Raw genomic sequence first — 12,914 nt, 5'->3', positions numbered from 1 at the left:
AAGTATCACAGTTAAAAAGTTTTAAGTGTATGTATGTGTATTACCAAAATTAATTCACATACCACCCATTGGTTCAAGTACCAACATTGATATATGAATCACATTTGGGGAAACACTGCTATATATACTATTAAAAAAGTTATCACCAAACTTTTCAATTATTAAAATCCCTTTTAATAAAGAAATTTTGCAAGCCCCCATCTGAAAATAGGTATACTTTTCTCAACTTAGATTAGGGATACTACTATGACACATCAAGAAAAAATATTTTGGTGTATACCTGAAACTGCGTCAAACTGCCGAGATAATGGTTTAGGATCACACTGTTGATCCAAAGGCTGTACATTAGTGACAGGTGGCTGCATACAGAGAGAATGTCCCATTAAGATGTTTTCCGCTGCCGCTGTTAGCTGGGGTCTTTGTCCTTCACTAAGTTCACCCACACTGTTTTCCAAGTCCTTTAAAAAGTAGAAACAATTGTTAAAACCATTATATTAAAATCAAGTCAACACAGGAAATGTTTGCCAAATATCATGAACAATACCCTTTGACTCCCTGGAAGGTATTTTACAAACTGTCTTCTATGCCACATATACGTTACATGCAAGAAAAGTTCAAGAAGTTAGTCTAATAAGCCTAGTGATAGGCTTTGTTTTCAACATAATAATTTCATATATTTTATGAAATTAACCACTATTTTTCAAGCGCCAATTAAATACCAATAAAACATAAAATAAAAATTATATTACAATTTAAAATACTCAGTGGGGCCAGCACGGTGGCTCATGCCTATAATCCTAACACTTTGGGAGGCCGAGGTGGGTGGATCACTTGAGCTCAGGAGTTCAAGACCAGCCTAGGCAACGTGGCAAAACCCCATCTCGACAAAAAATACAAAAATTAGCTGGGCATCATAGCACACACCTGTAGTCCCAGCTACTTGGGGGGCTGAGGCAGGAGGCTAGCTTGAACCCAGGAGGCAGAGGCTGCAGTGAGTGAGATTGCACCACTGTACTCCAGCCTGGGTGACAGAGTGAGACCGTGTCAAAAAAGACAAAAAATCAAAACCACTAAATGCTGGTATGCATTACACATTGTTCATACAGCTTAAAATGGGAATAACAAAATTTCTCTCATTCTTCAAATGAATAAAAATTGCCTAAAGTTTGTTAGTGGAAACTTTACAATTAAACAACTGATGAGAATAATATACTTTAAACAGCATAAAGGTTACCCCATATATCAATAATAAGATTTTTATAAAAGTATAGAGGCCTGGATCACACCACCCAGCACTTTGGGAGGCCGAGGTGGGCAGATCACAAGGTCAGGAGTTTGAGACCAGCCTGGCCAATATGGTGAAAACCTGCCTCTACTAAAAAAAAAAAAAAAAAAAAAAAAAAAATTAGCCGAGCGTGGTGGCAGGTACCTGTAGTTCCAGCTACCCGGGAGGCTGAGGTAGGAAAATCGCTTGAACTTGGGAGGCAGAGGCTGCAGTGAGCCAAGATCAAGCCACTGCACTCCAGCCTGGGCGACAGAGTGACGCTCTGTCTCAAAAAAAAAAAAAAGTATAGATATTATAGAAGACTACTTTAGTCATATTTAATAATGCTCTTTTCCCTTGGAAAAATAAAAAATACAAAAAGCACAGAATTGTTGGCCGGGCATGGTGGGTCACGCCTGTAATCTTAGCACTTTGGGAGGCCAAGGCGAGCGGATCACCTGAGGTCAGGAGTTCCAGACAAGCCTGACCAATATGGCAAAAACCCATCTCTACCAAAAATACAAAATTAGCAGGCGTGGTAGTGCATGCCTGTAATCCCAGCTACTCGAGAGGCTGAGAATCGCTTGAACCCAGGAGGCGGAGGTTGCAGTGAGCCGAGATCCCGCCATTGCACTCCAGCCTGGGCAACAAGAGTGAAACTCTGTCTCAAAAACAAAACAAAACAAAACAAAACAAAATTGTTTTAAATGAAATCTATGAAATAAATGAATAACTGAAAAAATATAAGACTCCTATTTTCTTTCTGTATTAAAAAATTATATATCCTAATCACTAGTACATTTTATGACTTGAGATACTCTAATTAATGAATTTACTAATTAAGAACTGAAGAAAAATTCCAATATCTGAAAGCTCCCATGTTTCTCATTTAAAAGGGGTTTAATTTCAACCAACAAGTGTTTTTATTTTACTAGAATATATGAAGAAATCACTGCTGAAACATCTTTGATGATTCCATTGACTATAAAATAAAAGCTAAACTTCTTAGCTCAACATTCAAGACTCTCTTTAATTTGTCTTCATTCTCCTATGTACATCTCTCTCTCTCCTTATTCTCTTAGCCTGACTCTTCTTTAGGAATACTGATTGCCTCAACATCCTTTAAATTAAAAAATACTGTTTCATAATTAATATGAAATCCCTTGGAGACTCTTGGGCAGTGTTTAGAATGATGGCAATTATATTTTCTCCAGAAATTGAGAAATATTTCACAATGCATATACTACTCTGACAATCTACAGTAACTTCTCTGTTGTGAATCTGTTTTCTAGGATACTTGTAACTGCTGAACTATTTAACACCTTAAGAATACTCTATGACCCTACTGAAGATTTATCTTGCCTATTTACAAAATGCCCTCATACTCACAAGTATCTCTGAGTTTTGGATTATACTCAGTGCTTAAACTCATGTCAATTTAAGTCAGGCTGCCTATAATACAGAGTAATATACCTAGCCCATCTACATATATGTACAAATTACAGTTTGCCATCAGCCAGCTCTCACTGACCTAATGCCCCTCTGAGCAAGAAGTTTCAAGCACAAAGAAAAGCCATTATTTTCTTAGCAAAACAATATTTTAACTTACAATGTATCACTACTACTAGTTCTTATTACAAACAAATGTAATAGTCCTTTAGACAGGAAAATATGCAAAATGTCACTGTTAATCCGACTGGCAAAAATTTAAGATTAAAAGCATTATGTGTGACATGGGAAAGGGATCTCATACATTAGGGCAATTTTTCAGTGCCTACTTAAATTATGAATGCTTATATCTTTGAGCCAGCAATTCCATGCCTTAGTATCTAAATCTAGAAAAATAATTTCTCATGAGTACAAAAAAAGGATTTTATACCTAGTATAGTTTGATTAGGGAATAACTGGAACCAATCTAAAAATCCTTCAATAGGAGAATAATTAAACTATGGTATACTACATGGTAGGTAAAAAGAATACAGATCTTCAGGATTTATGTTAAATTTTAAAAAGCCTTTGCAACTAGCTTTTTAAAATTTAAAATTGCACAACAAAATATACGCACACCTCAAAATTATATACTAAGCCAGAAATGGTGGCTCACGCCTATAATCCCAGGACTTTGGAAAGCTAAGGTAGGAGGATCACTTGAGGTCAGAAGTTGGAGATCAGCCTAGGCAACAGAGTGACACCCCATCTCTACAAAAAATAAAAAATTAGCTAGGCATGGTGCATGCCTATAGTGCCAGCTATTCTGGGGGCTGAGGTGGGAGGATTGCTTGAGTCCAAAAGTTTGAGGCTGCAGTGAGCTGACTGAGCCACTGCACTCCAGCATGAACAACAGACTGAAACTCTGTCTCAAAAAAATTCATACATATATATACACACACACATATACATATACACAAATATATTTTTATACATATACAAATGGTTAATGCTTAGAAAAAGATCTGGAGAAAATAGAATTCTAACTTCCGCATTGCTGGTCTAGCCAGGACAGCACAATAACAGGCTGACAGCTCTCAAAATCAACACTAGAGTAACTACAGAGGTGAAAAAGAACCCATAGATTCTGAGAACTAAAGTAAAAGTTGTGAAAACCCGCTGGAAAGACAGACAGTTAACTTAAACTGGTATGTGTGGAAAGAAAGGGGCTGCATCCTAGGGAAGAGGCTGTGTGGAGGAGCTTCGTGACAGGAATGACTGGAGAAAACTGCTTGTTTCTTCCTCCATTAATTTGAGATCACTGCTTGCCCCGCAACCATAAAAGTCTTCTTGTCAACAACCCCAGCTGCAAATGCTGGCGCCCCAGAGTAATATCAGGGAACATGAAGGCCTAGCTATGGTGACAACTATAGATGAAATCTGTCCAGAAGCCCATCCGTGGGCATTCATTCCTTCACCTTCTTCCCCTCCAAACCCCAGGACTAGCGGATTATAAACCCTCTCAAAGCAACTTCTTCCTAAGGGCTTAAAGACAATAATCACCAGAAGAGCTATATAGTGGAGTAACAGCAACCAGCAGGGACAGTGACCAAGGGTGGCTCTGTGCTACCTGAGGCTCTCCTCCCTAGGGCTCTCTCCTCCCCTCTTCTTCAACTCTCTGAAACAGACCATGGACTGGTTTTATCCTTACCCAAATTCTCAGACAGAATAGTTGATCCCATCAGTGAAATATGAACTCACAGGTCAAAAGAACCAGATACCTGAGAAGTCAATAAGTTTAAAAAAGAAAAAAAAACAGACAACAAAGTGAATGATATTAATCAGACAGACAGACACAGAGTAGGTGATAAGAAAATACATTAAAATGCAAAGCAAAAAAAAAGAAAACAAGAATGTCAAGTACGAAAAATACAATAAATGGGATAAACAGTATGGTAGAGAACAAATTAATAGTTAGCAGATCAGATTGGGGAGCTCTCCCAGAACGGAGAAGAAAAGAAAGAGATAGAAAATTTAAGGTATAAAAATAGAAATAGAAGTGTCAATATCTAGAAATAAGAGTTTGGGAGGCGGGGGGTGGAAATGAAAGGGAGAAAGAAATAATGAAGATAAATTTCCCAGCATCTAAAAGATAAAAAGGTCTGATAAAATTGAACAAATAAATACAGATATTAGTGATTTTCAAAAAGAAAACTGGGATTAGTCAGTGGAATTTATAAATTATGCAGATACTTCTGCTATTTGCCATCTCTTTTTGTACCATTTGCTTGTCTCATTCTCACTCCCTCCTTCCCTCTCCCTCTTTCTCTCTCCTTTTCCCGCGTACATGCACTTTCTCTCTCTGTACATGCACTTTCTCTCTCTCCCGTCCCTTCTTTCTCTCTCTCAACTTACTGGTTTCGATACTAAGCACCTTAGTTTCTGCAGCTATGAGAGTACGTTTTTGAATTTAGCAACACAGACATCACAACTAATATTTTTCCGGTGAAATCAATTTTTGGTCTGCTGCTAACTAAAGTTACAGAAAATTTAATTATTTTAAATTTAGAAGGAATATGTTAAGGAATATGTTAAGCTTTCATTTTTTCCCATTACTAAATTTTATATCTTCTCCTATCTTTCCTAATCATTTAAAGTTTTAAGAATAAAAATAGGGGCCGGGCGCGGTGGCTCAAGCCTGTAATCCCAGCACTTTGGGAGGCCGAGACGGGCGGATCACGAGGTTGGGAGATCGAGACCATCCTGGTTAACACGGTGAAACCCCGTCTCTACTAAAAAATACAAAAAACTAGCCGGGCGAGGTGGCAGGCGCCTGTAGTCCCAGCTACTCAGGAGGCTGAGGTAGGAGAATGGCGTGAACCCGGGAGGCGGAGCTTGCAGTGAGCCGAGATCCGGCCACTGCACTCCAGCCTGGGCCACAGCGGGAGACTCCGTCTCAAAAAAAAAAAAAAAAAAAAGAATAAAAATAGGAAATAAAACCAACCATCTCCTTGGGCCCTATATAGTCTTTAGATCTCCAGCTCATCTAAAGCCAGTTAACATTTGTTCATGCAAAGACAACCAGATATGATAGAAACAGCACTATAGATCAAGAATCCTAGTCCCAGCTCCATCATTAACCAGTCTGAATGACAATGTTGTATATTTCTACCTGGAATTTCCTTAAGCACCTTAAATTTGATGTGTATATCAAACTCATTACTTTCCCCATAAAATCTGGCACTCTTCTCTCTGCACTTCTAAGCCAACAACTCTACAATCACCTACCCAGGCTCCCAAGGTAGGAACTTCAAGATTATCCTTAAAAAAAAAGCTTCTTTACCTTTCTCAACCAATGACCAATTACTGTCAATCCTATGCCCTTAAATTTAAATCTCTCTCCTCTCTATTTCTGCTGTAACTGTCTTTGTTCATATTATCATTCTCTCTTGCTGGGTCTACTACAGTGGTGTTCTGACAGATCCCCCCCGTCTCCCTCATTTGTTTATGGCTTCATACTCCTTCCTAAGGCAACTCCTTTGCCCAAAAACCTTCATGGGCTCCACAGTGCCCAAGCCTTAACATGGCCTAAATAAAATGTTCTTTATGATCATCTGGTTCAATCTACTTCTCCACACATATCTGATTCTTTATCTAAAGTTCTAGCCACACAGAAATTTTCAATACTTTCCAAATATGCTTTAATATTTCTTGGCTCTCATCCCTTAACAAATGGTATTTCTGCTTCTGAAATGCCCTTCCCCCCTTTCATTGCTGCCTGCAAAGTCCTACTCCATCTTTAAAGACTGACATCAATGTAATATTGTGTATGAAGTGTCATCTAACTTCAAGCAGAGTCTTTTCTCCTGTGTGTTCATATAGCTTGTAAATACAGCTTGTAAATACAGCTATTTGATCAGTTATTGCACTGTTGAATAATTACTTGTGTAAGCCCTTATCTTCCTTCATGACTGTAAGCTGCTTAAAGGTAGGGGTCATGTCTTATTTATCTTTGTATCTTTTCCCAGGTTGTGTCTGGCATATAACGGATACTCAATAAATAATTGCGTAATGAATGAATAATCCTCACAAAGCTTTAGCTTTTTTAGCTGTAGAATAAGGTGGTTGGAACAGATGGTCTAAATTCCTTTCAGTTATAAAACTCTACAGTTCTATGACTCCAAGTTAAAATTGCTATAACACTGACCCTTGAAAAAACAAAATACTAGCATGCTTTAACTAGTAGTAAGAATATTTTAATTTTTTTCCTGTATTTATATCTAACCAAAAAAAAAGTCATTAAAGTTAAAAAGTACCTCTGAATGACAGACTGCTTGCTGTGAAACTGCTGACTCCTGGTTTTGTTTAGCAAGAACAGAAAGAATTGCATCTGCATGAAATTTTTTATGGGGCATCCTAATCACTTGCCCTTCACTAGGAGGATCATCTTCCTAAAAGAAATGTAAAGACAATTAATAAAAATAAATTATTTCGAACAATTGCATTTTTCTCAATTTAAGATTAATAAAAACTTAGCAGTCATGAAATGACAGTATTAGCATTTTTGGAAAGGAGATGAACTCTTTATTTTCATCCAGTTCTCATTTCCATTTGTCTATAATAAAAGCCCTCTACCTTTGCCTCAAATATAAACCACAGTATAATTCGGTAACACGTAAACTGGAGATTATAAAAACATAAAAATCAAACCGTCTGTCCCATGCAGTTGAGCTACTATGAATCTTAAATGTTTTTTACGATAGCACTGTTTTTGGGTCACAGCCTCCTCTTGGTATTTCTGCAGTAAAGCAATGCCACAGTGTGGCAATGGGGGCAAAGCATTGTAATGCTGCAACCTGGACCACAAGCAAAAATGAAAAACTGCAGAAGTATGGTATGGCAGCGATAGACCTCAATGTCCCTTTGCCTTTGGGCTGACATCCGGCTTACTTGGTGAGGGCGCTGGTATTGAAGACCCTCACTGGAGCACTCTGTATAGGCTTGTTCGTGCCTCAAAATAGGCTCGTCTCAACAATGAGGAACAGTGTGGGCCTCAGAGTCCAACAAAGGAGACTATCTTATAAATACAGGTATTAACATGATTTTAAATTATAAGTACCTATCCCCTAGCTATGTATAGATAAATGCCAACTGGTACATGACTTCGAGTTATTTGGGGTTTTTCCAGATTGTACTTTTGTATTTGACTTTATTATGAATTTGTAGCATAAGATTTAGGCGTAGTAAAAATAGCAAAATTAGAATTTAGTTTCAAATGTAGAAAAACAGAAACAAGTTATAATTTAGTCTTGGTTCGGTTTAGCTATTTACTTTAAATAAATTTAAACATGCTTTGCCACTTGAAAAAGTTCAAAGAAAGGAGAAAAGTGCTATCATGGTACACTAAATAGGCCAAATGTTAGTTATGCTTCTCTGAAAATAAAGATATCTCATTTATGCCTTCTTCCCATATTATTTCATAAAAGTGATTGCTGTGCTCTCTTCACAATTAACTCAACCAATTACTTGCAATAAATAATTACTGTTTAAAAATTGTTTCATTAAAATCTTATCAAAAACTTATTAATGAAGTATTTTCATAGGCCTATGTGAAATAATTTTAAAAAACAGCAACAATGCTTTAAAAAGATGTGAATAAATATAGATGACAGTTGAGTACAATTATCTTTCCTTGCTTAGGTTGTTTAAAAATATATAAAGATTTCTATTCCTTAATGATTTTTTCAAAAGAAAATTCTTACTATCATTTCTATATATTTATATATAATGTGATATTTTTAAATACCAACTTTTGCTTCTACAGAGATAGATAAAAACTAGAAAGGGTTAGCATCCCTGGACCTCATTTTTCTTTTTAAGCCATTAAATTTAAACATTTATTTGCACAAAGAATTATAATCATGGTTAGGGAAAAATAACAAATGTATTATAAGAGAGTTGGTTGAAATAGGTAAGAGCCTGCTTAAATATTGTAAAGACAACATACAGAGGTAACAATTTGCAATCAGCTAGATTTCATTACCTAATTACATTAAATGTATTTTTTTTCCCTAGAGCCACAAGGGTGAATAATAACTTTTTTTCATTCTCACAATTATAAGATTATATAATGAAATGTGCAAGAAGCCCTAAATTATTTCATGGTTATTTTACTAAATTTTGTGTCTATAACTCAAAAAATTGAGAAAAAACCTGATCAATGGCAACCAATTCATAAAGATATTCTTCCTATCAGAATTCAGTGTTGGAGTCGATCGTTACTTACCATTTCAACAGCATCATGCAGAGTGCTGGATAAGCTATCATTAAGGTTTGTCAGGTACAGTCCTACATCTTCTAAAACTAGAAATTAAAATATAAAAATTTAGAAAAAAAAAAAGAAACACAAATTTAGTAAATAATCTGACCACAAAGCCATAGCATATTAGATTCAAAATTATACTGCAATGGAAATATTGGCAAAGTTTATAAACAAGTAATTCACAAACTACTCAATCTTACCAGTTTTTTAAAAGTACAATTTATAACAAAGATGAGAATTTTGTTTAACCTACAAGTTTGTTAGAAATTAAAAACTATAAATATCAATTGTAGTTATGAAATTGAGAAACGGGTACTCTCATATACTGTTGATATAATTAAAACAGATTAAGAGCTAACAATCCTTTCTAGAACTTAAAGCAATAAAGTAGACTAAGCAATTTCACTTTAAGGCATGTATTCTAAGGAAGAGACTAGATAAGTGCACCAAAAATATATATACATGAAAGGATGGTAATTAGAGAGTTGTGTATAGACTGAAAGCATTGAAAACAATCTAAATGTCTTCTATTAAGGGAGTAAATAGACTACACAGCCATAAAAGAAAAATAAGAAAACTATGGAGTCATATTAAAAGATATCCACAATACATTATTAGGTAAAAAAAAATTCAGCTTTCAGGCTGTGTGTGGTGTTTCAGGCCTACAATTTCAGCCCTTTGGGAGGCCAAGGCGTGCGGATCACTTGAGCTCAGACATCTGAGACCAACCTGGGCAAAATGGCGAAATCTCATCTCTACAAAAAAATATAAAAGTTAGCCCGGCATGGTGGCACATGCCTGTAGTCCCAGTTACTCAGAAGGCTGAGGTGGGAGTATTGCTTGAGCCCAGGAAGTTGAGGCTGCAGTGAACCATGATCACGCCACTGCACTCTAGCTTGGAGGACAGAGTGAGAACCTGTCTCAAAAAAAAAAAAAAAAAAAAAAAAAATTCAGGTTTCAAAACAATATGCATAATAAGATCCTATTTTTAAAGGTAAACATACATCCATAGAAAAAAAGACTGGAAAGGTCTACCCAAAACCATTAATAGTGATATTATTTCTAGAGGGTGGGATTATGAGGAAGATTTTACTTTCTGAAGTTAAGACCCAGAAAAGTTAACTAAATTGCATTGAGCCCCCCATTCTTTCTACCGTACCATGTTAAATCTTGAAAGTTAAGTAAAAACACTTTAAACAGGAAAGTATTACTTAGGGGATTACCATAATCTAACAAGTGAAATCAATTAATACAAATTAACTTACGCTTGGGGGCCAATTTTTGACCACAGCTAAATAAAATCTCTCCTTCAGAGACGGGTTTATCTAAAGTTTCAGTTTCAGTGACAGTAACACTCAATGTGCTCTCCAGTGTTGATGAATCAGAACCTGGCATCTGTGAAGGGGAAGGGGCCTTGGTGCCAGCAGGAAATGGCATAAAGGAAACTGGCTCTGGAGGTGGAGGCTGAGCAGGGAAATCCATACTCTCTGGTTCTTCATCCTTAGCCACAGACATTACACTAAGAAAATAAACACATATTTTGAGCTTGTTAGGTCACTGAAGGCCTGTATTCATTTTGATATAAAAAATAGACTTGAAGACTATGTCTCCTTTAGCGAAATATTTTCTTAAATCTGCACTACTATAATTAACAAGATTTTTAAAAATTGTTTTCATGCTTTAATCATAGGCCATCTTGAAAGCTCTTCCAGACATCAAATAAATCTACATAGAGATATATAAAAATATAAAAGTTAACTGATGATAGTAAACAATGACCCACAATAGTGAGAAATTGTTTTCTATTTTATTAACAATGTAATAGATACCTTTATTTCTATCTGTTTCAAACCTTTTAAGAAAAAAGGTGAAGGTATAATTTGATAATTTTTCAAAACTCAAAATTTATGAAAGTTCTTTCTTTCAAAGTATAAGGTAGTTTATAAACTATCTGTGGTTTATAAAGCTTTGTATAATATTTCTATGTTTTCAACGGATTACAGAAGTCAAACGTAAGTTGAAATGTACAGTTACTAGTGAGTATGTTCTCATTTACATAGCTCTTGGATGAAGTTCTTCTTGAGGTGAGTTAGGGTTCTCTTCTTCCAGTGGCAGGTCTCCATCACCCCATGGCTTGGGAAGCTCTGGGCTCGATACCTTCAATTTATCAATGGAAATATCTGACAAAGTTGGGGTAAAAACTGCCACCGCTGGAGGAGGTGTAGTAGTAGGGGTAACCGTTGGAGTTTTAACAAGCATGATGGCAGGCATATCATCTCCTAAAGATTTTTTTTTTAAAAAAAGAAAAAGATAGTAGTCAGTAAAGAACTCCATAGGATGGCATGATACATTGCTTCAGATATCCTTTACCATTTTAGCACACAAATAATGGCAATTATAATTAATAATAATAATGACAATGGTGGTAGCCATTAATGTGAAAATCCCTAAATTTAATAAAGCATTAAAAAATACCCTTGAGAAGATATAATTTTTAATACTTAAAGTAGTCTAAGCATCTATTCAATTATATACTTTTTTTTTTTTTTTTGAGACAGAGTCTCACTCTATCACCCAGGGTGGAGTGCAATGCTGCGATATCGGCTCACTGCAACCTCTGCCTCCCAGGATCAAGCAATTCTCCTGCCTCAGCCTCCTGAGTAGCTGGGATTACAGGCACATGCCACCACGCTTGGCTAATTTTTGTATTTTTAGTAGACAGGGGTTTCACCATGTTTGTCAGGCTGGTCTCAAACTCTTGACCTCGTGATCCACCTGCCTCAGCCTCCCAAACTGCTGGGATTATAGGTGTGAGCCACCATGCCTGGCCTCAATTACAGACTTAAAGAAGTTGCAATCAATTCTTAAATTTCCTTGTGAGAAAAAAATGATTTACTAAAACCTAGTAAGCAACAAGTACATATACAATAATCTCAAAAAGCATCTTATAAGACAATCATGAAACTGTATTTAATAGTTGCTAATATTAAAACTGAGTTATAGAAATAAAGTTTCTACCTTTTTCAGCATATATTTCTTTCACAGGAAAAGTCATATCATGATCTGAATCACAGGGAGAAGAATCTGGAGTCTTTACCAAAACACACTCCTTAGTAGGTGATGAAGGTGAGCAAGGAGGCGTAGGCTGTGGAGTAGCCAGTGGGGTACACACTCTTGCCTAAAATAAATTAATACAGTAAGATAAACTGTGTTTATAATCACCCAAATAAAAGTAATTTGAAATAATAACATGAACTCATTCATAGGCTACATATAATTTAAATTGATGGTGGGGTTAAGTACCCTACCTCTTGAACCTCTACCTGTTAGTCTACAACTGGCCTGCAGAAAGTCGCAGGCAATTGAAATAACTCTGCCTCTGAAGTGGTCTCCACAGAATTCTAAGGCACCCTCTTTTAAAATAGAGAAGAGGTAATTTACATTCCTACCAACAGTGTATAAACATTCCCTTTTCTCTGCAGCCTCACTAGCATCTGTTGGTGTGTATTTTGCTGTTATTAGTTTGTTTTTAAAATTTTTAATTTTTAATTTTTGTGGGTACATAGGAAGTGTATATATTTATGGCGATCTTTTTTTTTTTTTTTTTACTTTTTAATAATAGCCATTCTGACTGAAATGGTATCTCACTGTGGTTTTAATTTGCATTTTTCTGATGATTAGTGATGATGAGCATTTTTTCATATGTTTGTTGACGGCTTGTATGTCTTCTTTTGAGACCATACTGGGTATATACCCCAAGGATCATTATACCAAAAAGACACATGCACTCATAAGTTCATTGCCACACTATTCACAACAGCAAAGATGTGGAGTCAACCTAGGAGCCCATCAATGGTGGACTGAATAAAGAAAATGTGGTATACATACATCATGGAATAC

The 12,914-nt window shown here is 36.0% G+C and overlaps 1 protein-coding gene across 12 annotated transcripts in view; it reads right to left on the bottom strand.

Moving 5' to 3' along the window:
* The window catches only part of KIAA0586, a 123,213-nt gene that overhangs the window by 48,356 nt on the left and 61,943 nt on the right, over positions 1 to 12,914 (bottom strand). For all 12 annotated transcript variants that reach the window (XR_001446278.3, XR_003731596.2, XR_013396284.1 and 9 more), the window contains 6 exons: positions 12,033 to 12,192; positions 11,071 to 11,293; positions 10,280 to 10,533; positions 8,979 to 9,055; positions 7,009 to 7,143; positions 281 to 458 (listed from right to left, as the gene is read on the bottom strand). Coding sequence is in view for 8 of the 12 variants with exons in the window: in XM_077941070.1 (XP_077797196.1) it covers positions 281 to 458; positions 7,009 to 7,143; positions 8,979 to 9,055; positions 10,280 to 10,533; positions 11,071 to 11,293; positions 12,033 to 12,192 (1,027 nt within the window). In the remaining 4 variants the exon portion in view is untranslated. The remainder of the gene's footprint in view (positions 1 to 280; positions 459 to 7,008; positions 7,144 to 8,978; positions 9,056 to 10,279; positions 10,534 to 11,070; positions 11,294 to 12,032; positions 12,193 to 12,914) is intronic.

Source organism: Macaca mulatta, chromosome 7 (assembly GCF_049350105.2).
Source record: "Macaca mulatta isolate MMU2019108-1 chromosome 7, T2T-MMU8v2.0, whole genome shotgun sequence".
Classification (NCBI taxonomy): domain Eukaryota; kingdom Metazoa; phylum Chordata; class Mammalia; order Primates; family Cercopithecidae; genus Macaca; species Macaca mulatta.
The sequence above is the reverse complement of the archived record's forward strand: the minus strand, read 5'-3'. Positions and strand labels throughout refer to the sequence as shown.